Raw genomic sequence first — 27,986 nt, forward strand, 5'->3', positions numbered from 1 at the left:
TATGCATTACAGAGAACAAAACAAAGATAAACATAAATGGCCAATAAGCATGTTTTGAAAACTAAAAGTAATGTCTCCAATAATAGGAAAAGAGCTAAAAAAATTATAGTATATTCACATTACAGAATTTCATGAAGTCATGATTAGAAATGAGATGTATTTTTATTGAGTGAAAAAAGGAAGAACAATATGGATATGATCCCATAGACAAGAATACGTACATACATATGCATATATGAAATGTACAGGAAAAAGTCTGAAAGAATGCATCCCAAGCTATTCTGTTTTTAGGAAAAGCAGTAGGATCGGGCAGGGAGGTGTGGCTATGTGAAATGGGATTTTTACTTCTTACTCCATAGCTTTTCTAGTGTTGTAAATCTTTTACCGTGAGCATACATTCATCTATTATGAGTGCAATTCTGAAAGAGATTTTAAAACAGCAGAAAATATATGGAAGCCACTTAGAAAATTCTTGATATTTGGCATTAGTAATAACCAGAATCAAACAGAAAAGATGAGAAAATCTCTGAATCATACAGAAACATATCAAGGTGACACCCTATGTCACCATACTTTGATTACTCTCTATTTTCCTGGACCTTGAGCTGAAATTTAACTTTAAAACAAAATGTATAAAATCATCATGTCCTAGGCTCTAACATTAGGGGAGTTTCTTCAGGTGCAAGTAGATCCCCTTCTTGGGTTTGATGAAAATGTAGGGCATGAAGACAACAGGCTTGGTGGGCTCTACTCTCATCTGGAAGCGGAGCAGAATCAAGGCAACAATCACCTTTATCTCAGCTATGGCAAAATTCTGCCCGATGCAGTTCCTGCAGACACCAAGAAAAAAGAGACTGGAAGAACTGATACTTCTTCTGATGCTTTAATAAGATACTAGAAAAACAAGTCTGATGTTAACAATACATTTGCACATGAAATTCCATACCAACTTTTGGACTTTGGACTTACCTTGTTCCCTGTAAGAATGTGAGCTGGAAGGTTCAAATTGATGCCCTTCCAAAACAGGGTGGCACTTGGAGCTGCTCACAGAATTGTTCCTCCCTCCACCCCCTCCCAACCCGCCATGAAGTTCTAATGTATAATAAAACATGATGACCATAGTTGGTAATACACTGTATTGTAGAACTGAAATTTGCTAAGAAAGAAGAACTTAAATGTCCTCTCACACACAAAAAAGGACAGGTATGTAAGCTGAAGAATATGTTAATGAACTACATGGGAAGGAATCTTCTCACAGTGTATATCGACTCATCATGATGCATATATCAAGTGTCTTACAATTTAAGATTCTAATATAAAGATGAAATAAAAGATGAAATAAATTGTTTTTCTGAAAAAGAATCATCTCATCTTTATTGGGAGTGAACCTGCATTGAACCCATGAGCAACAGCTTGCCTTGCTGTTTAGCCGTCTGAGCCATGGCTGTATAGGATGCCGTAGCAAACGGTGTTGTCCTTCGTGAAACTAATTGACACTTTCAGTGGCTCAAACAGGCACTAAGATCTACCTCATGGTCAGGTGAGAAGATAAGTTTCCATAGAAGAACTTATAGAGCTGGGGGGCTGAAGCGAGAAGGCTGTTTCCAGGTAAACATTTTTATGTGTTTTTAAAAACTTCAAATAGTCCTCACCTTGGTCCAGATGAGAATGGTAAGTAAGCATGGGAGTGTCTTTTATTACATTCCTGGGAGAACCTCAAGGGGTCAAAGACCTGAAATGAGAGGGTAACCCCACGACCATCCCCAAAACACCATTAACACATTTCTGAAGCTACTGATTAGCACTGATCAACAGAAATATCCATGCACCACATATGTAATTTCAAATGTTCTGGTATCCACATTTTTACAAGGGGTAATGAATTTTCTAATATAATTTATTTAACAGAAAATATGATCATTCCAACATGAATTCATATACATAATTACTTCAAGAAAATATTTCCTATTTTTTGTACTACAGCTGCAAAATTTTACTTTCCCAGCACATCTCAGTTCTAACCAGCCACATTTCAAGTGCTCCACACCACATGTGGTTAATGGCTACCACCCTGGACAGCACAACTGTAGACCTGGTGACCTTGTCTGGTCTCCCAGGTGATTAGTCTGCTACCCAGACTAGGAAAGAGGAAAGCAGAAATACCGTGGCTGGTGGTAGTATTTGCACTTTGAAGGTACAAGTGCATCTACTTAGAAGTCAAGCCAAGATGACCTACGTGATCAGTTGTCCAACTTGCCGTTACACATAACGGGTTTGAAACTAGCAGCGTATAAAAAGGGAAGTATCTGCACACGTGTTTAGAGTTTCAAGAGACTCAGGTATGCTCCAAACCTTCTTTTTGCCTCTTCAAATCCTTTCTCCTCCCTTTCCCACCTTGCTCTGGGCTCCAAACTGACCCACGGGGTTTCCTGTTGGGTTTGACCAATAAAAGGCATTGAAAGGAAATCTGGAGAGTGGGACAGTCATACCTCTGGGTTTTCCCAGACGGCGGGGTTGTGGTGGAGACCCCAGATACTGAGAACCACAGTCATTCCTGAGAAAGGAAGGAAATAAAAGAGATTGCAGAAAAAAGAGCAAGTTGTGAGCTCCTTTTATACTGCTCTTCAGTAACACTTTTCTTTTTGAAGGGAAAGACTTAGTTCCTGGCAGAGTTCTGTGGGCTGTAGCTGATGCCAGCAGTGAAGGACCCATAAAAAGATGGGGTCTGGTGGCACCTCAGTTTTCAAATCAATGATCTATTTAATACCTGATTCTATCTTAAGGCACTCTTGGTATCATGTCAAAATGATAGCCTATGTTTATGTTTTCCACTATCTCTAGAAATTGTTTATGCATCTATTCATGGACTATAAAGTATCCAGACACAACAGCTTAGGAACATTTAGGAACAGAATTGTACTTCTACTCTGCAGATCCAATGACAAGTTTCTGTTGGTGCAGGTCATACATGGAAGTAGGGAATTTTGGCAAATGTTCATGTAGTATGAGGATTTTAAAAAAGACAGAAGAAAAATAAATAAAATTTAAAAAACAAAAAAGGAAAGAAAGAGGTGAGATAATTTGAGGATTATTGGGTTATCAGAAATAATTTTGGTAAAGTAATTCTAGATCTGTCAACAAAGGGACAGTAAGTGACAGGCTGTTGGTACTGATACAAGCAATCCTGTTGGCTTGTTCCTAAGGGCAAGAGTTAATTGAACACTGAAGCAGATTAAGTGGAGCGTATCTCATGTGATCTCTCTGCCTCCCACTTGCCCTGCTCAGGTACTTGTGCTGTTCTGAAAAGCACTGGGCTCCAGACATGGAACCTCTGAGCAAGTTCTAGCTCTGCTCAATGCACTTTGGGATCCCCCAGTGGGTTTTTGGCTACACCAAAATTATCTGAAAGCGCTCTGTAAACTGCAAAACACATATAAGCATCTGCTAAGAGCGTGTTCCAAGATGAAAAAGATGAGATAATCTATTTGAAGGCTCTATGTAAACTTTTAAGTGCTGCATACTTACTAGGGTAATATTACTATGATGATGAAGACAAAGACCCTCTTTGGATCTTCTAGATAAAGATAAAAGTGTTCATCTCCCATGAAGTCTTGCTGGGTGTCAAATGCAGCCAAGCCAGGATTATCTTAGAAACAACATCCCATAATGGAAGAAACCCTGAGTTGGGATTCTGGTGATATAGGTTCTGTTCATAGCTTTGCTTCAAATGACTATATACCTTTGGGAAAGTCTCAGAAACCCACATCTGGTCAAGGCATTACCCACTGAGAACTTAGCAGGTGCCCAACCCTAAGCCAGCTATCCCGAAGTTTGTCTTTTGACTCTTCCAAGAGTTGAGAATCCCTCTGGTCTTTTTCACTGTGGTCCCCAGGATTCAGTGATCTTTAGAAACTGCTTAGGAAAAGAATGCAAAGACCTGCAGGCAAAGACCGTCCATCTGGAAAGGTAATGGGCTTGCTGAGTTGTCTGGAAATGGACATGGCTGGAGGTGCCAAGCGGAGTGACTCCTTAATGCACATTGTGGTGTATGACATCTCGCTCAGTTGGTCCCTGTGAGTACAAGAGAGGGAGCACAGGGAACTCAGACTCCATATTCAGTTTGTAAATACTGACGTATTTTTCTATTCAACCTTTGCTCCTGGTCAAAGTCCTTTTACCCATTGGTTTATGTAACAGAATGTTAAAAAGGAACACTTTCTGCCTCAGGATCAGCTGAGGTCCCAGAGGACAAGGGACCATATAGGAGCCACACATCCTCACCTTGAATGTGGAGAAAAGGGAGGGAACCTCCTATGCTTTGGTGGGAATGCAAACTGGCGTAGCCACTGTGGCAAACAGTATGGAGGTTCCTCAAAGAACTGAAAACAAAGCTACCATACACTCTTGCAATCTCATTCCTGGGTATATATCTGGAGAACTCTTATTTGAAAAGATACGTGCACCCCAATGTTCATAGAAGCATTATTTACAAGAGCCAAGAAATGCAAGCAACCTAAATATCCATCAACAGATGAGTGGATAAAGAAGATGTGCTATATATACACAATGGAATACTACTTAGTCATAAAAAGAATGAAACAATGTCATTTGCAGCAACATGGATGGATCTAGAGATCATCATGCTAAGTGAAATAAGTCAGAAAGAGAAAGACAAATATTATATGATATCACTTACATGTGATATTTAAAATATGATATAAATGAACTTATTTGCAAAGCAGAGACAGACTCACAGTCAAAGAAAACAAATTTATGATTGTGCATGCTAAGTCGCTTCAGTCGTGTCCCATTCTTTGTGACCCTATGGACTGTGACCCAACAGGCTCCTCTGTCCAAGGGATTCTCCAGGCAAGAACACTGGAGTTTCTTGCTGTGCCCACCTCCAGGGCATCTTCCTGACACAGGGATCAAACCCGCGTCTCTTTACCTCTCCTGCACTGCAGGTGGGTTCTTTACCACTAGCACCATCAAAGAAAACAAAGTTATGGTTACCACAGGGGTTAGGTGAGGGGAAGAATATTAAAAAGTACAGTCACTTTGTTGTACACCAGAAACTAACACAACATTATAAATTAACTCTACTTGAAAAAAACCCCAAATATCCTCATAATAAAGTGAAGCACTAAACTACTGGTAAAGGATTTGCTGAGAAGATTCCTGAAAACATTTTGCAACATTTAGCTCATCATATAAATCAAGGAACGGCTAAGGAATGAAGAGAGGAGGCCTCCAAGTTTTGAGAGGGAAAAAAGATCCTTCCAAAGAACTGCTGGAATGCTGGAGTGCTGTGGAGAATGCTGGAGAGGGGGTTCCCTTCATATTTAGCAAAGAGGGGATTAAAGAAGATGTTCTGACATGTGCTCCTTAGAGGCTGGGAAGAACAGAACTAGTAGGAAAGGCCATGATTCACAATAGACAGAGAGGCAGGGAAAGGAGCAGGGACAAAGCAAGAAGCCTACAGTGAGTCCTATGGGCCAGTGAACCAGCAAGAAGGACAGCTTCTGAACCAGCTTGAAGGACACTCTAAGGACAGGAATTTCTTTGCCCCATGAATCATCATCATAAAGTCCCAGTGAGAGAATCTCCAGAAACCTCACTGAGAGTAAAAGGAAGCACCAAGTTTAAAGGGCAGGACGGCAACAGTACCAGCTGCCTCTCCTCATCCTCTCTCCCTCCTGGGACCATTTCTGGAAGGGTTGGTAAGCAGAAGCCAACAACAACCCCCTCTTTATTTTCTTGGGCTCCAAAATGACTGTAGAGGGTGACTGCAGCCATGAAATTAAAAGATGCTTGCTTCTTGGAAGAAAAGTTATGATCAACCGAGACAGCATATTCAAAAGCAGAGACATTACTTTGCCAACAAAGGTCCGTCTAGTCAAAGCTATGGTTTTTCTAGTAGTCATGTATGGATGTGAGAGTTGGACTATAAACAAAGCTGAATGCTGAAGAATTGACGCTTTTGAACTATGATATTGGAGAAGACTCTTAAGAGTCCCTTGGACTGCAAGCAGATTCAACCAGCCCATCCTAAAGAAAATCAGTCCTGAATATTCATTGGAAGGACTGATGCTGAAGCTGAAACTCCTTTATTCTGGCCACCTGATGCGAAGAACTGACTCATTGGAAAAGACCCTGATGCTGGGAAAGATGGAAGGCAGGAGGAGAAGTGGATGACAGATGGTTGGATGGCATCATTTACTCAGTGGACATGAGTTTGAGCAAGTTCTGGGAATTGGTGACGGACAGGGAGGCCTGGTGTGCTGCAGTCCACGGGGTCACAAAGAGTCAGACATGACTGAGCAACTGAACTGAACTGAACTGACAACTGCTTCACCCACCTCTGGCTTCCAGACCCAGAGAAGTACTGAATTGGAATAGATGGAGATGCTCCAAGTGGATAACAATTTGAAGTTTTTATTATTACACTGGACCAGACAGCTTAATTATTGAAATGAGACTGCTCTTGTGATTTAAATGGATGGGAACACTATGAGATTCACTCAGAGCTTCACCCCAGTGATGAAAAGTACTTGCCCACACAAGTTTGAAGTATCAGCGGGAGAAGAGTAAAGTTTTTATTTGATCATAGATTGTCAGGTTGGTTCAGTAAAATGACAGCATACATTTGGTCTTTTTGCCTCAGGTATTTTTATTTGTCTTTCTGATTGTTTAGCAAGCTTTGGCCATTCGTTAATGTGAAATTTTAATTTTGAACTCTTTCCTCCTCAAGCTCATAATAAGAAGAGGAATTCTGCTTAGCCTAACACTTTACATACTTAAGAAAAATAATGCTGTCTATTTCAGCCCTGGTGCGAAAAGATGAGAGGCCTTTTAACCCAATGCAGAAATAGATTGACAAGGAAGCAAATGGAGATGTTGAACAACTTTCTAACTTTTTCAGAAATTTGCTCTTTGCGGTGTGGTTTTATTAGAATTATAAATTTGGGGACTGTTCTGTACAAATTTCATTAAATGTAATGAAAGGCCATTTTTTATTCTCTATAATATGGTTGCCATTTCTCTCATTAACATAAATGGTAGCGAAGAGATCCTCTAGAGCGTGTTTTATCACCTGGCAAAGATTTCCTTATCGTTTTGACATTTCACATGGGCCAAACAGGAATAAGAAAAGTCAATATTTGAATTGTGTATATACATGTACCCTAATTGAAGTTAAAATATCTGATTAATATTGGTGTGGGAGGTGATATACACTGTCTCTAAATTCAGTGAATGAATAAAAACTTACTAGTCAACACTGCATCTAGTGCTATATAGATTAGACCTTTGACTTATCGTAGGAAATGACTAGTGTTTTGTTATAAAAAGTAAGATCTCTGCTTCAGTTCAGTTCAGTTGCTCAGTCGTGTCTGACTCTGTGACCCCATGAACTGCAGCACACCAGGCCTCCCTGTCCATCACCAACTCCCGGAGTCCACCCAAACCCATGTCCATCGAGTCGGTGATGCCATCCAACCATCTCATCCTCTGTCATCCCCTTCTCCTCCTTCCCTCAATCTTTTCCCGCATCAGTGTCTTTTCAAATGAGTCAGCTCTTCGCATCAGGTGGCCAAAGTATTGGAGTTTCAGCTTCAACATCAGTCCTTCCAATGAACACCCAGGACTGATCTCCTTTAGGATGGACTGGTTGGATCTGCTTGCAGCCCAAGGGACTCTCAAGAGTCTTCTCCAACACCACAGTTCAAAAGCATCAATTCTTCGGCTCTGCTATATCTATATAAATTCATATTTTCCTTTACAAATGTTCTAATTGAGCTGACTTTTGCATTTGAAACATGGTATTTTCCCTCTAGTCACTGGGCTGGGTTGTTAGCATCTCTTTCTTTGATCAACAAAACAAATACAATGGCTGCATTTTCCTTGCAAACAGTGTATCTGAGGAGCACATCTATAACCTGGGCTTCACGAACAGAAAGATGTGCTCAAAGTCTAGCCAAATGGAGTCGAAGTTTTCCACCTGACTAACTCCTACCCATTCTGTAAGAGGCAGCTTACGTGTCAGATCTCCCAATAAGTCTTCCTGGGCCTCCCATGCTAAATCTCTGTGGCCACTAATGTGTATCTCTCTTTTTACCCTCACTATGTTATATTGCAATCAACTCTATGGGGATCAGACCTCCCTGGTGGTGCTGTGGATGAGCATCTGCCTGCCAGTGCAGGGGACACGGGTTTGATCCCTGGTTCAGGAAGATTCCATATGCCATGGATATGGAAGTTTTCATAAGCCCATGTGCGTCACAATGACTGAGCCAGTACTCTAGAGCCTGGGAGCAGCAATTTCCGGGTCAGCACAGCACAATGAAGAGTAGCCCTTGCCTGCTTCTGCAGAAAGTCCATGAATACCGAAGACCTAGCGTAGCCAAAAAAAAAAAAAATATATATATATATATATATATATGGGGACCAGTCTTCCGTACTAGAGTATGAGCTCATTGAGGGCAGAACCCACATCAAATCTGGCACCTTTTTATAGTGGCTCAGTACTTAAAGCTTCCCTAGTAGCTCAGCTGGTAAAGAATCTGCCTGCAATGTGGGAGACTTGAGTTCAATCCCTGGGCTGGGAAGAACCCCTGGAGAAGAGAACAGCTACCCACTCCAGTATTCTGGGCTGGAGAATTCTATAGACTGTATAGTCCATGGGGTCGCAAAGAGCTGGACTGAGCGACTTTCATTTTCACTTTCAGCACTTCAGTGGTACATACTGTACTTGAGTTGAACACATGTGGACTGAGTATGTTTATTATTTTGTTCTAAGTCCAAAGTCCATCCTGAGAAGTGAACAAGGGGATGGGAGAGAACGTCTCCATGAGGCTTAGAAACAGATGTTCACTCAGGTCTTTCAGAAGCACAGCCTCACTGGAGTCCTACCATTCAAGCTGTGGATGCAAATCTAGGGAGATCATATCCCCATTTCCAAAGCGCCAGGGCCTGAGTGAAAGAAAGAAATAGGACCTTTTACACACACACTGACTAAAAAAACAATGAAATAGAAAACTTACGGATAAGTGAGTGTAAAAGAGAAAGGGATAATTTTGGGCCTTGTAGAAAAAGAGAACAATAGTAGCCTGCCTCTTCTACTCATATATATATATATATATGTGTATGTGTGTGTGTGTATGCATATGAAACACTATGATCACCAAGAGGAAAGAATAAAGCAAAATCCCAGGAGGAAAAGAAGGAGGAAATGTTTATAGATGCAGATCTTACCAGGTAATGGAAGACCCATCCCCCAGGATGGCTCTGATCTCCTCCCGGCATTTCTCCTGATGCTCAGGGTACAGAGCTAGGTGGTAGAGGAGCCAGGAAATGCCTGCTGATACAGAGTCATGCCCTGCCACCATGAATGTGTTCACCTCGGACCACAGGTCTGCATCTGTGAAGCTATCATTTTCAGCCTAGAAAGAATAGTAGAGATACTTTTATGCAGTGTCAGTTTACAGATGTTTGAAGCCCCAGTCAAAACAATGGTTTTAGGGGGAAAAACTAGCTATCAAATAAGAGTTTTCATTTTTATGCAGTTTAACAAATATATAGTTTGAGTCATGCTTTGCCCAGGGCATAAAGGAGAACCAAAGACAGATAAGAAAAGCAGGCCCCTGCAATAACTTCCTGCAATCATTTTGTCAGATTTATCCAGACTTTTCAGCATCTCTTCCTCATTGGTTTATCAGCTCAATCTGATTCACTTTCCCGTGTTTCCCTGAACTACCATGTATCTTTATGATAATCACCAAATCCTGCTGAATTTGTAAAAAATTTAGTCTTATCTGACTCCCTCTAGTGACAGAATTGTAGAATTCAGTTTTTAATCTCAAACTGCAGCACCAACCATCAATTCAAAAGTACTGTTAAATTTAGTTGATCAGTTTTGCTTTTGTCTTCCCTCCTCCCACTCATCTAACTACCCACACAATTAACTAGATACATAAGCAGGCTCAGAATTTGAAAGATTTTGTTTCTTGTCTTCCCTCCTCCCTCTCTTCTAACTACCCACGCAATTAATTAGATACATGAGTAGGCTCAGAATTTGAAAGACTTACCTGAGCAGAAAGGACAATATCCAGGAAGTCCCGGTATTTCCTCTTCTGAGTGTTAGTCTGCTTATTCTCATCCTTGAGGGAATTCCTTCTATTCTTGACTATCTTGTCTAGGGTAGAATAAATATTCCCCATTACCAAAGTGACAGAAAAGTCAATCAAAGTAAAATAAATCACAGAAAAAGCCATGACCCCCCGGATAGTTTCAAATCTTGTCTAATTTCCTGAAGTTAGAGTGACTTCATTACATTTAAATAGATTTAACTTATGCAGAGGGGCTTCCCTGGTGACTCAGATGGTAAAGAATCCATCTGCAATGCAGGAGACCCAGGTTCAATCACTGGGTCAGGAATATCCCCCCGCTGGAGAAGGGAACGGCTACCCACTCCAGTATTCTTGCCTGGTGAATCCCATAGACAGAGGAGCCTGGTGGGCTACAGTCCATGGGGTCACAAAGAGTCGGACATGACTAACACTTAATTTATGCAGATGTGTATTTTCCCATCAAATGACAACTTTTGTTCAAAGTTCCAAAGGCAAACACAACAGATGAAAATATACTTTATATAACTAAGTAGGCAATATAATTAAAAAATTAAAAATGTAGGTGCAAGTAACCAATCATTCTTTTCTTTCTCAGTCTAATGTCTCATTTTCATGGAAAAATTATCACATGAAATGGAATGAAAAGAAAAAGACCAGCAAATAAATGCCAACCTATATATAACTGAAGGGGCTGAAAGGAAAAAAATATTGGATAGAATGTTTAAAATTATAATCCAAGAAAACTGTCTGGAAATAAGAGAAAAATTAAATCTACATATTAAAGGGCTCATACTATGTCTGGAAAAATTGCAACAGAATAACCAATTCCTATATATATATATATATCCTAATAAAACTACTTGACATTAAAGGCAGAGAAAAGGAAATTCTCAGAGATTCTAGACAAAAATATCAAATGACTTTTAATGATGATGAATTAAGCTAGCATCATACTTCTCGAGAACAATAAAAAAAAATCAAGGCAAGGTTAGAGTATTAGGAAAACTCAAGGAAACAAAGTGTGAGGCAAAATTTTTATCCAGCAAAACTGTCCTTCATGTATCAAGCCTACCAAAAAACTGTTATAAACTTATATGAACTCAGAAAATGCTTTGCTCATGAAGCCCATACTGAGGAATCTATAGTGGATGAGTTTCATCCAACCAAGAAATTACTGGAAAAACTTCATTAAAATAACTGAGGTGTGCCTTTCAAAGACTTAATTCTAGATAACAGAATAAAATAAGGATAAAGATGTGGACAGAATAGTAACACATAAGCATTAAAAGTGAAAATAATGCTACTAAAAATAGGAGGAGTAGGGAGGGAAAAACCTGGCTTAAAATTCAACATTCAAAAAACTAAGATTATGGCATCCAGTCCCATCACTTCATGGCAAACAGATGGGGAAATAATGGAAACAGTGACAGACTTTATTTTCTTGAGCTCCAAAATCAATGCAGATGGTGACTGCAGCCATGAAATTGAAAGACACTTGCTCCTTGGAAGAAAAGCTATGACAAACCTAGACAGCATGTTAAAAAGCAGAGACATTACTTTGCCAACAAAGACCCGTATAGTCAAAGCTATGTTTTTTCCAGTAGTCATGTATGGATGTGAGAATTGGACCATAAAGAAGGTTGAGTGCCAAAGAATTTGTGTTTTTGAACTGTGGTGTTGGAGAAGACTATTGAGAGTCCCTTGGACTGCAAGGAGATCAAACTAGGCAATCCTAAATGAAATCAATCCTGAATATTCACTGGAAGGACTGATGCTGAAGTCGAAGCTCCAATACTTTGGCCACCTAATGCGAAGAGCCAACTCATTAGAAAAGACCCCGATGCTGGGAAAGACTGAAGGCAAGAGGAGAAGGGATGACAGAGGACAAGATAGTTGGATGGCATCACCGACTCAATGCACATGAATTTGAGCAAGCTCAGGGAGATGGTGAAGGACAGGGAAGCCTGGCGTGCTGGAGTCCATGGAGTCCATGTGCAAAGAGTCGGGCACGACTGAGTGACTGAACAACAAATATCAACAATCACTTTAAACATCAATGGTTTACTACACCAATTAAAAGACAAAGAAGGTCAGAATGCACCTAAAAAACAAGATCCAACTGTATGTTGTCTACAAGCCCTCCTTAAATATATAAAGATATACATAGATTATAAGTAAAGGGACAGAGAAAGATATACCATGCTAACTAATCAAAAGAAAGCTGGAGAAGCAATATTAGTTTCAAACAGAAGAGATTTCAGAGAAAAGAAAATATTAGGGGTAAAGAAGAGCATTACATAATGACAAAGGGGTCAATTATCCAAGAAGACAATGATCTTTAATGTGCATGTGCCTAACAAAGGAGTCTCAAAATGCATGAGCCAAAAAGTAATGGGACTCAAGAAGAAATAAATAAATCTACTATCATAGTTAGAGACTTCAATATCCCTCTATCATAATGGACAGATCCAGCAAGCAGAAAACAAGCAAGGATATAGTTGAACTGAACAATATCATCAATCAACTGGATCTATTTGACAACTATAAAATATCTCATTCAACATGAGAACACTGACCAACACAGACCATACTTAGGGCCATAAACCATAATCTAGACTTTAAAAAATAGAACTCATAGGATGTATGCTTTCAAACCACAGTGAAATAGAAATCAGTAATAGAAAGATAATTGGAAAACTCCAAATTATTTGGCAAGTAAACTACACACTTCTAAATAACACATGAGTCATAGAAGTAGTCTCAACTTAAAAAATATTTTGAATTAATGAAAATTCAAATACAATTAATCAAAATTGTGAGATACAGTGAAAGCAGTGCTTAAAGGGAAATTTATAGCATTAAAAGAATTATCAGAAAAGAAGAAAGATCTAAAATCAATAATCTAAGCTTCTCCCTTGGGAAACAGGAAAAGAAGAAAAAAATTAAGTCCAAATTAACTAAAGGAAAAGAAATAATAAAAATCTGAGCAGAAAGCAATAAACCTGAAATAAGAAATAAAGAGACAAAATCAATGAAACCAAAAGTTGGTTCTTAGAAAAGATCAATAAAGTTGATAAATCTCTAGCCAGGTTAACTAAGGAAAAAAGAGAAAAGACAAACTTGCTATTATTAGGTATAAGAGGAACCATCACTTCTGATCCTATGGATATTAAAAAGAGAATAAGGAAATATTATGAACAACTCCATGCTTACAATTTGATAACCTAGTTGAAATGGGTCAATTTCCTGAAAGACACAACCTACCAAAAGTCAAAAGAGAAGTAGCTAATCTGAATAGACCTCTATTTATAAAACAGTTTGAGTCAATAATTAATAACCTTCCAAACCAGAATGGACCAGACTTGGTTGATTTCCTTGGTGATTTCTACCAAACACTTAGGAAAGAAATCCTGCCAATTCTCTACAATCTCTTCCAGAAAAATAGACACAAAGGGAGTACTTCCTGACTTATTTTATGAGACCAGCCATTATTCTCACTCCTGAACTGAGACAGGCCTGGAATCTGGGACCCTTTGTTGCAGTGCTGAAAAGCTTGTACCTGGACACATCTCTTCTCAAGCTACAGTATACAAAGAAACTATATGGGACTAAAAATTATTGTGTGCATGTGCAGTTAGGGCAAACTCTAGACCAAAAGACATAAAATAGACAAACCAAAACCAAAACCCATCTGCTGTTTCTGAAGGACCTGGAGCAAAAACTGGGTGTCAGGAGCAAAAGCAGGGTGTTCCGCAGGGCTCCCTGCACTCAACAACACAAAGGATGGGCAAACCACCTAAACCGCCCTTCCAGCCAGACCCCTGGACACACTCCTATCGTCACCCCACGTAAGAAGCAAGCTCAGCCACCCGCCTTGGGGCCCAAACCAGGGAGCTTGTCACTTGTTTCTGCTCCCTCCTGGAGCCCCAATGAAGGCTTGACTGAATTTCTTGTCTGGCTTCCAGTCAATTTCTATTGACTGGGGAAGACCAAGAACCCCGGTGGGTATCAAAACCAAATAGAGACATTACAATAAAGGGAACATTTTGGAGGATAATTTGGTGGATTCTTACAAAACTAAACTTATCCTTACCATGCCATCTCTAATCATCCTCCTTGGTTTTTACCCAAAGGAGCTGAAAACTTAAGTTCATACAAAAACCTGTGCACAAATGTTTATAGAGACTTTATTCAAAATTGTCGAAACTTTGCTTTTTGAAAGCAACTAAGCAAACTATTGTTTGCCTTCAATTGGTAAACAAACTGTGATACACTTAACAGTTTGTTAAGTGTATGTGTTTCACTTACACATAAGTGAAAGTGAAAGTCGCTCAGTTGTGTCTGACTCTTTGAAACCCCATGGACTTCACAGTCCATGGAATTCTCCAGGGCAGAATACTGGAGTGGGTAGCCTTTCCCTTCTCCAGGGATCTTCCTAACCCAGGGATCGAACTCAGGTCTCCCGCATTAGAGGTGGATTCTTTATCAGCTGAGCCAAAAGAGAAGCTCTTATACAATAAAATAGAATTGAACAATAAAAATAAATGCACTATCAAGCCATGAAAATACATGGAAGAACTTTAAATGCATATTGCTAAGTGAAAAAAACCAATCTAAAAAGGTTACATATAGTATGATTCCAGTTAATGACATGGAAGAGGCCAAACTATAGAGACAGTAAAAAAATTAGTGGTTGCCAGGGGTGTGGCACAAAGGAAGGAGGGCTAAGTAGGTGAAGCACAGGGGAGTTTTAAGGGCAGTGAAACTATGCTGTATGAGACTGTGATGGTGGAAACATATCATTACATATTTGTCAAAATCCAGAGAGTGTACCCATGAAGAGTGAACCCTACACTATGGACTTTAGTTAATAATAATGGCTCAAGAGGGCTTCCCTGGTGGCCCAGTGGTTAAGAATCTGCCTTGCAACACAGGGGACACCACTGGTCCAGAAAAATCCCACATGCCAGAGGCCAACTAAGCCATGTGGCACAACCACTGACCCTGTGCTCTGGAGACCACCAGCCACAATTACTGAAGCCCATGTGCTTAGATCTTGTGTTTCTCAACAAGAGAAGCCACTGCAATGAGAAGCCCACGAAGCACAAGTAGAGAGTAGCCCCTGCTGGCCACAACTAGAGAAAGCCCATGTGCAACAGTGAAGACTCAGTGCAGCCAAAAATAAATAAATACAATAAATAAATATGTATGTAAAATGATTTGGAGAGGGCAATGGCACACCGCTCCAGTACTCTTGCCTGGAAAATCCCATGGATGGAGGAGCCTGGTAGGCTGCAGTCCATGCTAAGGGTTGTACACGACTGAGCGACTTCACTTTCACTTTTCACTTTCATGCGTTGGAGAAGGAAATGGCAATCCACTCCAGTGTTCTTGCCTGGAGAATCCCAGGGACGGGGGAGCCTGGTGGGCTACCATCTATGGGGTCACACAGAGTCGGACACGACTGAAGTGACTTAGCAGCAGCAGTATGTAAAATAATAATGGCTCACCCATTATAAGAAATACACCATAGTTATACAAGATGTTAATAAGGGAAAGTATGTATATAGGGGGTGGTGAAGAAGTAGCAATATATGGGAACTCTGTGTTTTCTGCTCAATTTTTCTATAAGCCTAAAACCCCCTGAAAAATACCTTATTAATTAAAAAAAAATACTACAAAGTCTCTTCAATTGATTCAGTGTGATTTAGCACACAAATAGATAGACCAAGGATAGAAAAGAAAGTGAAGAAATAATAGGTCCAAGTACATTAGAATATGATAAAAGTGGTTACCTCAAACTGACTGGAAAAGATGGAACTTTTTAATAAATGGTGATAGGACAATTGATAATCATTTGGAAATATTAAAGCAACTCTGTCAAGAGTCCTACTATCATCAAGTGGGTTTATGTCAGGGAAACAGCTAAACATCCTACAATGCACTGGACAGCTCCTCACTGTCTGGATAACAAAGATTTAGCTAGCCCCATGGAGAAGGCAAGGGCACCCCACTCTCCAGTACTCTTGCCTGGAAAATCCCATGGACGGAGGGGCCTGGAGGGCTGCAGTCCATGGGGTCGCTAGGAGTCAGACACGACTGAGCGACTTCACTTTATTTTTTCACTTTCATGCATTGGAGAAGGAAATGGCAACCCACTCCAGTGTTCTTGCCTGGAGAATCCCAGGGACGGGGGAGCCTGGTGGGCTGCCATCTATGGGGTTGCACAGAGTCAGACACGACTGAAGCGACTTAGCAGCAACAGCAGCAGCAAATGTCATTAGTGCCATAATTGAGGTATTCTGGAATAGGGAAGGTTTTAAACTATTGCTCAAAATCTAGATGCAGTAAAAGAAAATATAAATAAATTTGACTAATGGAAAATTTTGAAAAGTTTTTATTTTTGACCAATTTAACATTTCAGTTCAGTTCAGTTCAGTCACTCAGTCATGTCCAATTCTTTGCGACCCCATGAATCGCAGCACGCCAGGCCTCCTTGTCCATCACCAACTCCCGGAGTTTACCCAAACTCATGTCCATCGAGTCGGTGATGCCATCCAGCCATCTCATCCTCTGTTGTCCCCTTCTCCTCCTGCCCCTAATCCCTCCCAGCATCAGAGTCTTTTCCAATGAGTCAACTCTTCACATGAGGTGGCCAAAGTACTGGAGTTTCAGCTTTAGCATCATTCCCTCCAAAGAACACCTAGGGCTGATCTCCTTTAGAATGGACTGGTTGGATGTCCTTGCAGTCCAAGGGACTCTCAAGAGTCTTCTCCAACACCACAGTTCAAAAGCATCAATTCTTCGGCGCTCAGCTTTCTTCACAGTCCAACTCTCACATCCATACATGACCACTGGAAAAACTATAGCCTTGACTAGATGGACCTTTGTTGGCACAGTAATGTCTCTGTTTTTGAATATGCTATCTAGGTTGGTCATAACTTTCTTTCCAAGGCATAAGCATCTTTTAACTTCATGGCTGCAAGTACAATCTACAGTGATTTTGGAGCCCAAAAAAATAAAGTCTGACACTGTTTTCACTGTTTCCCCATCTATTTCCCATGAAAGGATGGGACCAGATGCCATGATCTTCGTTTTCTGAATGTTGAGGTTTAAGCCAACTTTTTCACTCTCCTCTTTCACTTTCATCAAGAGGCTTTTTAGTTCCTCTTCACTTTCTGCCATAAGGGTGGTATCATCTGTATATCTGAGGTTATTGATATTTCTCCCGGCAATCTTGATTCCAGCTTGTGCATCATCCAGCCCAGCGTTTCTCGTGATGTACTCTGCATATAAGTTAAATAAACAGGGTGACAATATATGGCCTTGACGTATTCCTTTTCCTATTTGGAGCCAGTCTGTTGTTCCATGTCCAGTTCTAACTATTGCTTCCTGACCTGCATACAGGTTTCTCAAGAGGCAGGTCAGGTGGTCTGGTATTCCCATCTCTTTCAGAATTTTCCACAGTTTATTGTGATCCACACAGTCAAATGCTTTGGCATAGTCAATAAAGCAGAAATAGATGTTTTTCTGTAACTCTCTTGCTTTTTCACTGATCCAGCGGATGTTGGCAATTTGATCTCTGGTTCCTCTGCCTTTTCTAAAACCAGCTTGAACATCAGGAAGTTCATGGTTCACATATTGCTGAAGCCTGGCTTGGAGAATTTTAAGCATTACTTTACTAGCGTGTGAGATGAGTGCAAGTGTGTGGTAGTTTGAGCATTCTTTGGCATTGCCTTTCTTTGGGATTAGAATGAAAACTGACCTTTTCCAGTCCTGTGGCCACTGCTGAGTTTTCCAAATTTGCTGGCATATTGAGTGCAGCACTTTCACAGCATCATCTTTCAGGATTTGAAATAGCTCCACTGGAATTCCATCACCTCCACTAGCTTTGTTCGTAGTGATGCTCTCTAAGGCCCACTTGACATCACATTCCAGGATGTCTTGCTCTAGGTCAGTGATCACACCATCATGATTATCTGGGTTGTGAAGATTTTTTTTTTGTACAGTTCTTCTGTATATTCTTGCCACCTCTTCTTAATATCTTCTGCTTCTTTAGGCCCATACCATTTCTGTCCTTTATTGAGCCCATCTTTGCATGAAATGTTCCCTTAGTATCTCTAATTTTCTTGAAGAGATCTCTAGTCTTTCCCATTCTGTTGTTTTCCTGTATTTCTTTGCATTGATCACTGAGGAAGGCTTTCTGATCTCTCCTTGCTATTCTTTGGAACTCTGCATTCAGATGCTTATATCTTGCCTTTTCTCCTTTGCTTTCTGCTTCTCTTCTTTTCACAGCTATTCGTAAGGCCTCCGCAGACAGCCATTTTGCTTTTTTTGCATTTCTTTTCCATGGGGTGCCGCGGCTGTGATGGACCGTGCAGAAGCGTGCGGAGAGGAGCTACCCCAAGCCCAAGGTCAGGGGCGGCGACCAAGAGCGCCAGGCTGCGACGGGGCAGGAGCAGCCAAGAGGAGCTACCCCATGTCCGAAGTCAGGGGCGGCGGCCAAGAGGAGCTACCCCATGCCCAAGGTCAGAGGCTGTGGCCGAGAGGAGCAACCCCTCATCCAAGGAGCAGTGGCTGCATGGGCCCCGGGGGGCCAAGAGGGGCTACTCCACATTCTTGGTCAGGAGGGGCGAGCTCGTCAAAGGTAAGGAGCAGCGGCTGCACTTTGCTGGAGCAGCCGTGAAGAGATACCCCACGTCCAAGGTAAGAGAAACCCAAGTAAGATGGTAGGTGTTGCGAGAGGGCATCAGAGGGCAGACACACTGAAACTATAATCACAGAAAGCTAGTCAATCTGATCATATGGACCACAGCCTTGTCTAACTCAATGAAACTAAGCCATGCCATGTGGGGCCACCCAAGACGGGTCATGGTGGAGAGGTCTGACAGAATGTGGTCCACTGGAGAAGGGAATGGCAAACCACTTCAGTATTCTTGCCTTGAGAATCCCATGAACAGTATGAAAAGGCAAAAAGATAGGACACTGAAAGAGGAACTCCCCAGGTCGGTAGGTGCCCAACATGCTACTGGAGATCAGTGGAGAAATAACTCCAGAAAGAATGAAGGGATGGAGCCAAAGCAAAAACAATACCCAGTTGTGGATGTGACTGGTGATAGAAGCAAGGTCCGATGCTGTAAAGAGCAATATTGCATAGGAACCTGGAATGTTAGGTCCATGAATCAAGGCAAAATGGAAGTGGTCAAACAGGAGATGGCAAGAGTGAACATCGACATTCTAGGAATCAGCGAACTAAAATGGACTGGAATGGGTGAATTTAACTCTGATGACCATTACATCTACTACTGTGGGCAGGAATCTCTCAAAAGAAATGGAGTAGCCATCATGGTCAACAAAAGAGTCCGAAATGCAGTACTTGGATACAATCTCAAAAAAGACAGAATGATCTTTGTTCGTTTCTAAGGCAAACCATTCAATATCACAGTAATCCAAGTCTATGCCCCAACCAGTAATGCTGAAGAAGCTGAAGTTGAACGGTTCTATGAAGACCTACAAGACCTTTTAGAACTAACACCCAAAAAAGATGTCCTTTTCATTATAGGGGACTGGAATGCAAAAGTAGGAAGTCAAGAAACACCTGGAATAACAGGCAAATTTGGCCTTGGAATACAGAATGAAGCAGGGCAAAGACTAATAGAGTTTTGCCAAGAGAATGCACTGGTCATAACAAACACCCTCTTCCAACAACACAAGAGAAAACTCTACACATGGACATCACCAGATGGTCAACACTGAAATCAGATTGATTATATTCTTTGCAGCCAAAGATGGAGAAGCTCTATACAGTCAGCAAAAACAAGACTGGGAGCTGACTGTGGCTCAGATCATGAGCTCCTAATTGCCAAATTCAGACTTAAATTGAAGAAAGTAGGAAAACCACTAGACCATTCAGGTATGACCTAAATCAAATCCCTTATGATTATACAGTGGAAGTGAGAAATAGATTTAAGGGACTAGATCTGATAGACAGAGTGCCTGATGAGCTATGGAATGAGGTTCGTGACATTGTACAGGAGACAGGGATCAAGACCATCCCCATGGAAAAGAAATGCAAAAAGCAAAATGGCTGTCTGAGGAGGCCTTACAAATAGCTGTGAAAAGAAGAGAAGTGAAAAGCAGGGGAGAAAAGGAAAGATATAAGCATCTGAATGCAGAGTTCCAAAGAATAGCAAGGACAGATAAGAAATTAAACATTTAATTTCCCCCTAATGTTCTGCATTTTGTTTTTTCATCATAAATAGGCAATAGCAAGAGAATGTGAATAATTGTTTTCACTAAGTTCTGTGTAGATGCCTACAAATCCACTCCTGTTTCCTCTAATATTTAAATATTAATATTTTTGGTGTGGGCCATGATACAAACAGGTTTGATAACTACTGTTATACCGAAAGCTCATTTGTATCTTAGATGATTTCTAATCTGCTTATCTGTATGTCCTTATAATATCTATATTTATGTGTCTCCATACGTATGCATGTGTAGGTGTATCTTGCAAGTTTCTTGGAACAAATGTATTTTATATTTAACATTTATTCAGTTCCAGGGCCTGTCTTAAGTGCTTTACATATATTAACATATTTAATCATCATCACAAAACAATGAGATAGGTTTTTTTTTTAATCTTCATTTTACAGATAACCCTGAGACAGAACAGTAACTTGCCCAAAGTCATACTGCTACTCAGTGGTGGAGCTGAGGAAGGATTAATTCATGGCCTGATAAATATTCTCTGTTTTGATGTTCATGAAAAGTAGTGTTGAATTGCTTAAAAACTTAATCGATTTCAACTTTTGTTTATGTTTTGCTAAAACTATTTATTTTCGAATGAAGCTTCTTTTATTTTTTTATTGGGGTAAGAATACTTAACAAGATCTACCTAAAGCACAATGTCGTTCACTATAGGTACTGTGTTGTGCAGCAGATCTTTAGAACTTATTCATCTTGCATAACTACTTTATACCCATTGAACAGTCCCCCAGGGGGTCCTTTTTTTTTTAATGTATGTCCATGTTTACTCTGTTCCTCCATTTATTCCTATGTTGCCTGAATATTTTTAGCTTGTCATTACTATGACAATCACTATGCAAAAAGCCATGCCAGGTATGCTATAAAATGTTAAGTGCCCACTTGCTATGTTATATTTGTATTAATAAAAACTGCATATAATAAAAATGGTGTAATATATAGAAAGGGCTTCTCTTGTGGCTCAGCTGGTAAAGAATCCGCCCGCAATGTGGGAGACCTGGGTTCAATCCCTGAGTTGGAAAGATCCCCTGGAGAAGGGAAAGGCCACCCACTCTAGTATTCTGGCCTGGAGAATTCCATGGACTGTATAGTCCATGAGGTCGCAAAGAGTCAGACACAACTGAGTGACTTTCACTTTCACCTATATAGAAAAATTCAGATAAGACTATTACTGTGGATATAGCAAACTCTTCTATAGGAATTGTTTCATTTGAGCCGTGTTCCTATAAAAGCTCCATTAAGAACAAGAATTCTTTCTCTTTTCACACTGAGACCTTTTCCTCTAGAGAGACAGAATACAACTGAGACAGCGTATGGACTTGGACAATCCGAACTCAAGAAATACCTGTATGATGATGCAATATCTTGTTTATCTCCCGCAGGCGGTGGCCCAGAGGACTTAATTTGAAAATTAGGTCATAGTGATAAAAGTAATTGAACAGGCGTTGCATAAGGATATTGCTGCCTTCACTTGTTGCTTTTACATAATTATCATGGGAGCTAGAAGAGGGAGTGGAGATAATATGTCAATAAACGGCTTAGATAATGCAAATGAAGTTTTTTGTTTACCCCTCCTGTAACTGACCTGTCTGTTTGGCAGTTGGTTTCCCAGCTGAAAATACATTTCATGAGTACGTCCAGGGTCATCAAGTTGATGTGCTCATAGATATCCAGAAGTGTATTCTGAGAGCCACAAATCTTCTCCCACTTATTCTGGCACAGGAGGTCAAGATCAACATCATCATCATCATCAAAATGCTTTTATCTGAAAGTTCCTCCCTGACACTTCTCTTACCATGTGACAGAGACAATTCTGACTTAGTAGGGGTCAAAGGTCATATAAGTAAATGTTAACCTGAAATAGCTGCCCCTTATTTCACCAGTAAAATGGGTTTATTTAGGCACAGCAAAGAATTGAAGTTCAGGACATGCAATCATGGTGCGTGTCTGCTCAGTTGGGTCCAACTCTTTGTGACCCCATGGACTGTAGCCCACCAGGCTCCTCTGTCCATGAGACTTCCCAGGCAAGAATACTGGAGTGGGTTGCCATTTCCTCCTCCAGGGGATCTTCCTGACTTCAGGGATCAAACCCTCGTCTCCTGCATCTCTTGCACTGTAGGTGGATTCTTTACCAGTGAGTCACCTGGGCAAGTGAGGAGAACAAAGGACAGGAACAGTTATAAGGAGAAGGAGGAGTTGGGGGAGCTGTTATAAACAAAGAGTCCATTGAAGGAAACTGGGAGATTAGAGTGCAGTGGTTTTTCATTGTCCAAGTTGTGTTAGTCTCATTAACCGGGCTGTTGTGGGTAAGGAGAAATTCTTCTTTTCTTTTGCTGGATAGTAAAGTAGTAACCTTCTTCCTGTTGGACATGCAAAGGTAGGTTTCTTCCGATTGGATCTGCAGTTGACCTCTAGCGGTAGGACGTGAGAGCTCCCCTTCTGGCTTCCTGATTCCATTTTAAATGAGATTTCTGTTTACTAATTTTCACATAAATAAGCCAAGTGCTTACTTGGCATAAGGAAGGGAAAAACGCACCCAACTAAATGAGAAAAAGCATGGAACAAACCAGGTATCTGGTAAATGGCTGAGGTAAGTATTTTTGGCCTTCCAATTATTATCACAACTCTTGTTTTAGAACAGATCAGGGTTCCAGTAAAACAGATAATCTCACACAAACCCATAATTACAAGGGTTCTCCCCAGGGCTTCCTCCTTCTTCAGTCCCCAGATTGCTAGATACCCCACCTATCACTACTCTCAACCACTATAGCTACCCTTAAAAATAAATTTGGAATTAAAAAATAATTTTTTTTTGATTTAGAAGTGGGGAACAGAGATAAGCAGTGAATAGGAGCAGCTGCTGGGAGGTGGCTCTCAGCCAAGCACTGTCTGTGTCCACTCTCCTTCTGCCCCCAAATGACCCACTTCCACTACCCAGGACGTTTTGTGCCTTAAACTGTCACAAAGTTCCCTGCTGAAAATGTATTCATCATAATAAGCATTCTTTGTGTAAAAAATACAAATAAATCTACATGTTTTAAGTTTAGATCAAGCTATATTTGTTGAGCACCCCTGCCTACAGCTGGGTGCTAAAGATTTGGAGGCCACAGAAAAAAAGGCAAAGAAATTGAAAAAATCTTTTACCCAAGTGTGAATTGTTTAGTCAGTTGCTTTCATCCTGAGGGCTTCCCAGGTGGCACTAGTGGTAAAGAATCCGCCTGCCAATGCAGGAGATGCAAGAGACACGGGTTTGATCCCTGGGGTGGGAAGATTCACTGGAGTAGGAAATGGCAACCCTTTCCAGGATTCTTACCTGGAAAAGTCCATGGACAGAGAAGCCTGGTGGGCTATAGTCCAGGCGGCTGCAAAGAGTCGGACATGGCTGAGGATTACGTAAGTTTTACTGAGTACAAAAAGTGAGTTTGCTAATACAATATTGTTAATCAATTATATTTCAATGAGAATTCTATAAAAATAAATAAAATAAAATGAAACCTACAGGAATACCAAAAAAAGGGGGATCTAGAAGAAATGAGAACAAAAGAGGCTCTCCAGAGACACTTTGCAACAAAGCAGGGGAGGAGCTATAAGAGGAGTCTTGGGAAAATATGCAACTGAGAAGCAAGAAAGATAGAAATGGTTCATCAAACTGTTGATAAACTCAAATATCACCACAGGCTGATTTGCAATTGTGCATAAAACTGCACAGCACCAGACTTGGAAAGCATGCCCTCTCTAGCCTGTACTTCTAGGTTTCTGCCTTGAGAAAGCACAATGAACATTTTAGTCACAATCCCAGTCAATTTCAGGTTAAATCCACTTTTGTGAGCTTGGCTGAGGGCCCAGCCAACCAGGTAGTAACAGTGGTTCTCTCTTGGGAAAGGGATGGGTTTGCAGTTGTAGGTGGAGGGCAACTTTGGCTCTGTTTGTGGGGTTTGAAGCATTATAATGAAACTGTATTAATGAATTACTTGTCTTATTTTCAAGTGTGTACAACTTAAAAATCAAAAATATGCCATGTACAAGTGGAATTTTGGACTAGAACTCATTTATAAATCAGGGACCACCCACAGGTATATTCTGCAACATCCTTCTGCCCCTTTGGCTGAGCATAGGTCAGCTCCTAATGATACTCAACTACCTCCAAGAGGATTCTTTCTAGGTCCTTTATGGCCTTCAGGCAAGTCTATTCCAACCTTCAAACTTTTACTCCTGCTAACTCATTGTGCCTAAAATGCCCTCATCCATATTATCCACATATTCAAGTCCAGCTCATATGTCATAGTAAATTTGAGTCTCCTCTGAATCTGAAGCTATTATAGCTGCTTCTAGTTTCCTTACTTGTCACCACAGCACTTATCATCTGAGTCTTACCACTTGGTACTTGGTTTATTGCCATAAGATCTCAAAATATACCTAAGATGGATGACCAGATCTTTATCCTCTTTTATCATCCAAAGAACGATAGCAAAGGCTTACATGGATTCTCATTGCTTGGTGGGTACTTGTACATTGGGTAATTTCTAGAAATCATCCTCATTTGACTTTCACTACCCACTAAACAGATATCTGATACATTCGCTGTAGCGTTTTGCAACACGCCAGAGCACTTTCATCCCTTCACTTACCAGCATGATGTTCACAGATTGAGCCATCACCTCGACAAACGATTTCAAGGTATTAAAATGGAATCCAGGAGTTAGTAGACGACGGTGCTGAGACCATTTGGGTCCACTCAAATTCACTAGTCCTTTTCCTTGAGAAATTAAAGGCACAAAACCACATGCCATTTTATTAGGTGAGATGGGGAAGGACAGCTGAGGAACATAGACATCATGGAGCGACTGTTGGTGCACAGACAGTGGTGACACAGTGGAATGTCAAAGCAGTGCTCGTACATTAAGGATGAAGTGAGTTTTGATGCTTACACCTGGGATGGATGTATTTAGCACTGTAAGAAAGACCCTGAGTTCTGAAGCTGGATAAGCATGCTAATCCTGAAATCACCAGTTACTACCTGGTAGTAATTAAGTTATGTAACCTCCCTGGAATTTGGTTTTCTCAATGCGAAACTGTGATAATAAATACCTACTTTACTGGGTCACTGTGCAGATTAAATGAAGGCATATACATAAGGTGACTAGCTTGGTCCCAGTAAAGGCACAACAAATATTTATCTCCTATCTATTCAAAACCAATCCATAAACTGCTGTCTGAAATTTTGCTGACACAAAATTCACAAACAACTAGATAAGAGGTTTAAGTCTGTCTTCGGCTACCTTCTCCTTCAGTGTTAGTCTGTGCTTCACACCTGTAAGTGATACAAAGCGAAAAGACTCGTCAACCCTAAGGCCTCATAATCTTCTGTTACCAGAAAAGTAAAGATTTGGCTTTAAAAGAACCTTAAAGTTTATAAATATATAATTGCCATCATTCATTGAGTGCTTATAACATGCCAGACTTGCAATAGATGCATGCTCCAACGCTGATAAAATGCCAGCCATTACACTAAAATGGCTAAAATGAAAATATGTGTTTCATTCAATCCACAATAGCTCAGAGATGTTATTCTCATCTTTATTTTCAAAGATGAGGAAACAGAGGCTTAGAGAAATTAGATGACTTCTCCAAGATCACTCAACTAGTTAGTGGGGATAGGGGAAGGGCAGAATTCAAATTCAAGTAGCTCTGAATCCAAAACCTATATTCTTTCATTTAAGTACTTTCTTGTCTAACATAAATGCCAGTTATATAACTAAAAAGCTTAATTTGTAATTAAGCTTGGAATTTGTAATTAAGCATGGAATATTTTCAAACTGCAGTTTGAAGCAAAACTTTACTGATTTGCATATGGAAATACAGAAACTCCAAAAAGAAAAGGAAAGATCCGAGAAAACAAGAGAGAAGAAAGAATAAAATAAAGAATGTGGATGGTAAGGCTGCAGTTTTAAAGACAAGAGATGGGACAGATTTACAGACAGGCTGTCTTGCAAATGAGACTTTGGCAGAGAAATTGACAAGAAGGGTTCCTAGGAAGTTGCACTGTGCTGACCTTAGGACTTCCTCTTGACCTTCCCCCTAGAAAACTCCTAGTATAGATCTACCATATTCTCAATGCTTTTGAAGTCTAATTTGAGTTTTCTTGGCAAGCTCTACTATACAAATGGGGCTTCAAGAAAGAGTGGATCACCTCCTTCATTTGCATATACATACCAATGCTTGCAGTCATGAACTTATACAGGAAGTTGGACTTGGGATCTGCAGAGTCAAGCAGAGGAAACAAAAGACAACATTAGAGGAAAATCACCAAAGTTGGGGAAGGTTCTCTTCATTTGCCGAAACTAAACACAAACAGTGAGCAAAAGGGAGCCCGGGGCTCACTCCCTACAGCCCTTGGCTGTCTTGGCTCAGGAAGCTGACAACAGCAGCTCCAGGAGGCAGACAGGTACACAAATCCAGATTCTTTCCTTGTTTCCACTTCCTCCAGCAGAAACAGATTGCCCAAAGGTTGCAAAGTGTCCAGGACAGGAGTTGGGACAATATATCACATCTTCTTTGGAAAGCAAATTAACTATTAGAGCCGGGACCTGCAGAACCCTTTCAGGAATTCTAGCATGAGGGTGTTTCACAGCTCTTGTCCTTTACAAGATGAATATGAGACAAATCAGAGCTCTGGGACTGGGAGACACAGGGGCTTTCAGGGAAAGGCTGCCTTTATAAGGTTTTACTAAGAGTAAGGGAGGTGATGGGGCTTCCCAGGTGGTGCTAGTGGTAAAGAACACACTTGGCAATGCAGGAGACTTAAGAGACGTGGATTCAATCCCTGGGTCGGGAAGATCCCCTGGAGAAGAACATGGCAACCCACTCTAGTATTCTTTCCTGGAGAATCCTGTGGACAGAGGAGCCTGGCAGGCTACAGTCCATGGGGTCACAAAGAGTCGGACACGACTGAAGCGACTTAGCACATGCATGCATGCGAGGGAGGTAATAGCACAAAGAAGTTGAGCCTATCATTAGCTTTACAAAGTTGGGAGAGCAAAAACTGGACATTTGAATTTTGTGGTATGAGATAATCTACCCTGGGAACATTTCTCCTGAAGACTTTATACTCAAGAAATGGGCTGAGGTGGGGAGTATTACTGATGCTGAAGTCACAAAACCAAGATAGGAAAGGAAGGCCCTGGAGATCCAATGGTACCTTCTAGGCTTTAAGATACACTGCTCTAAAACAGTCCAGGGAAGTCTGAACAAGACAAGGGACTAGGGGGACGTGGGAATCCCCTTCAGGATTGGTGGGAAACCTCTCCACACTTCCGCCAGTGTCTCTTAAAGGCCCAATACCAATCTTTGCTTCAGAATTCCTTTAGAAGCCTGCCTGTGGGTTGTGTCATATCACTCCTAGGAGGATTAGGACCCTGAGAGTCATGTCTTTTCTTACCTGTTCTGCTCAGAAATGTCTTTGCATAGTCTGGATCATAGATATATAAAAATGCCTGAAAGGGCCCAATCCAGCGAGGAAAGGCACAAGGGTATTTTTCTACAATCTTCTCAAGGATCTCCATTTTACCATCTTTAAATAACTGCAATGAATAA

At 40.7% G+C, this 27,986-nt stretch overlaps 1 protein-coding gene across 1 annotated transcript; it reads right to left on the reverse strand.

The window, feature by feature from the left end:
* LOC113889926 (cytochrome P450 4X1) lies at positions 1 to 27,965 on the reverse strand. The gene is made up of 11 exons (XM_027537348.1): positions 27,832 to 27,965; positions 26,607 to 26,651; positions 25,022 to 25,149; positions 21,979 to 22,106; positions 21,739 to 21,893; positions 10,086 to 10,192; positions 9,253 to 9,440; positions 3,938 to 4,071; positions 2,490 to 2,554; positions 1,653 to 1,732; positions 1 to 830 (listed from the first exon to the last, which is right to left on the reverse strand). The coding sequence occupies exons 1-11, from the start codon at positions 27,953 to 27,955 to the stop codon at positions 662 to 664; spliced, it is 1,323 nt and encodes a 440-aa protein (XP_027393149.1). The 5' UTR covers positions 27,956 to 27,965; the 3' UTR covers positions 1 to 661.
* Positions 27,966 to 27,986: the final 21 nt, after the last annotated feature.

The sequence above is a fragment of the Bos indicus x Bos taurus genome, chromosome 3 (genome assembly GCF_003369695.1).
Source record: "Bos indicus x Bos taurus breed Angus x Brahman F1 hybrid chromosome 3, Bos_hybrid_MaternalHap_v2.0, whole genome shotgun sequence".
Lineage (NCBI taxonomy): Eukaryota > Metazoa > Chordata > Mammalia > Artiodactyla > Bovidae > Bos > Bos indicus x Bos taurus.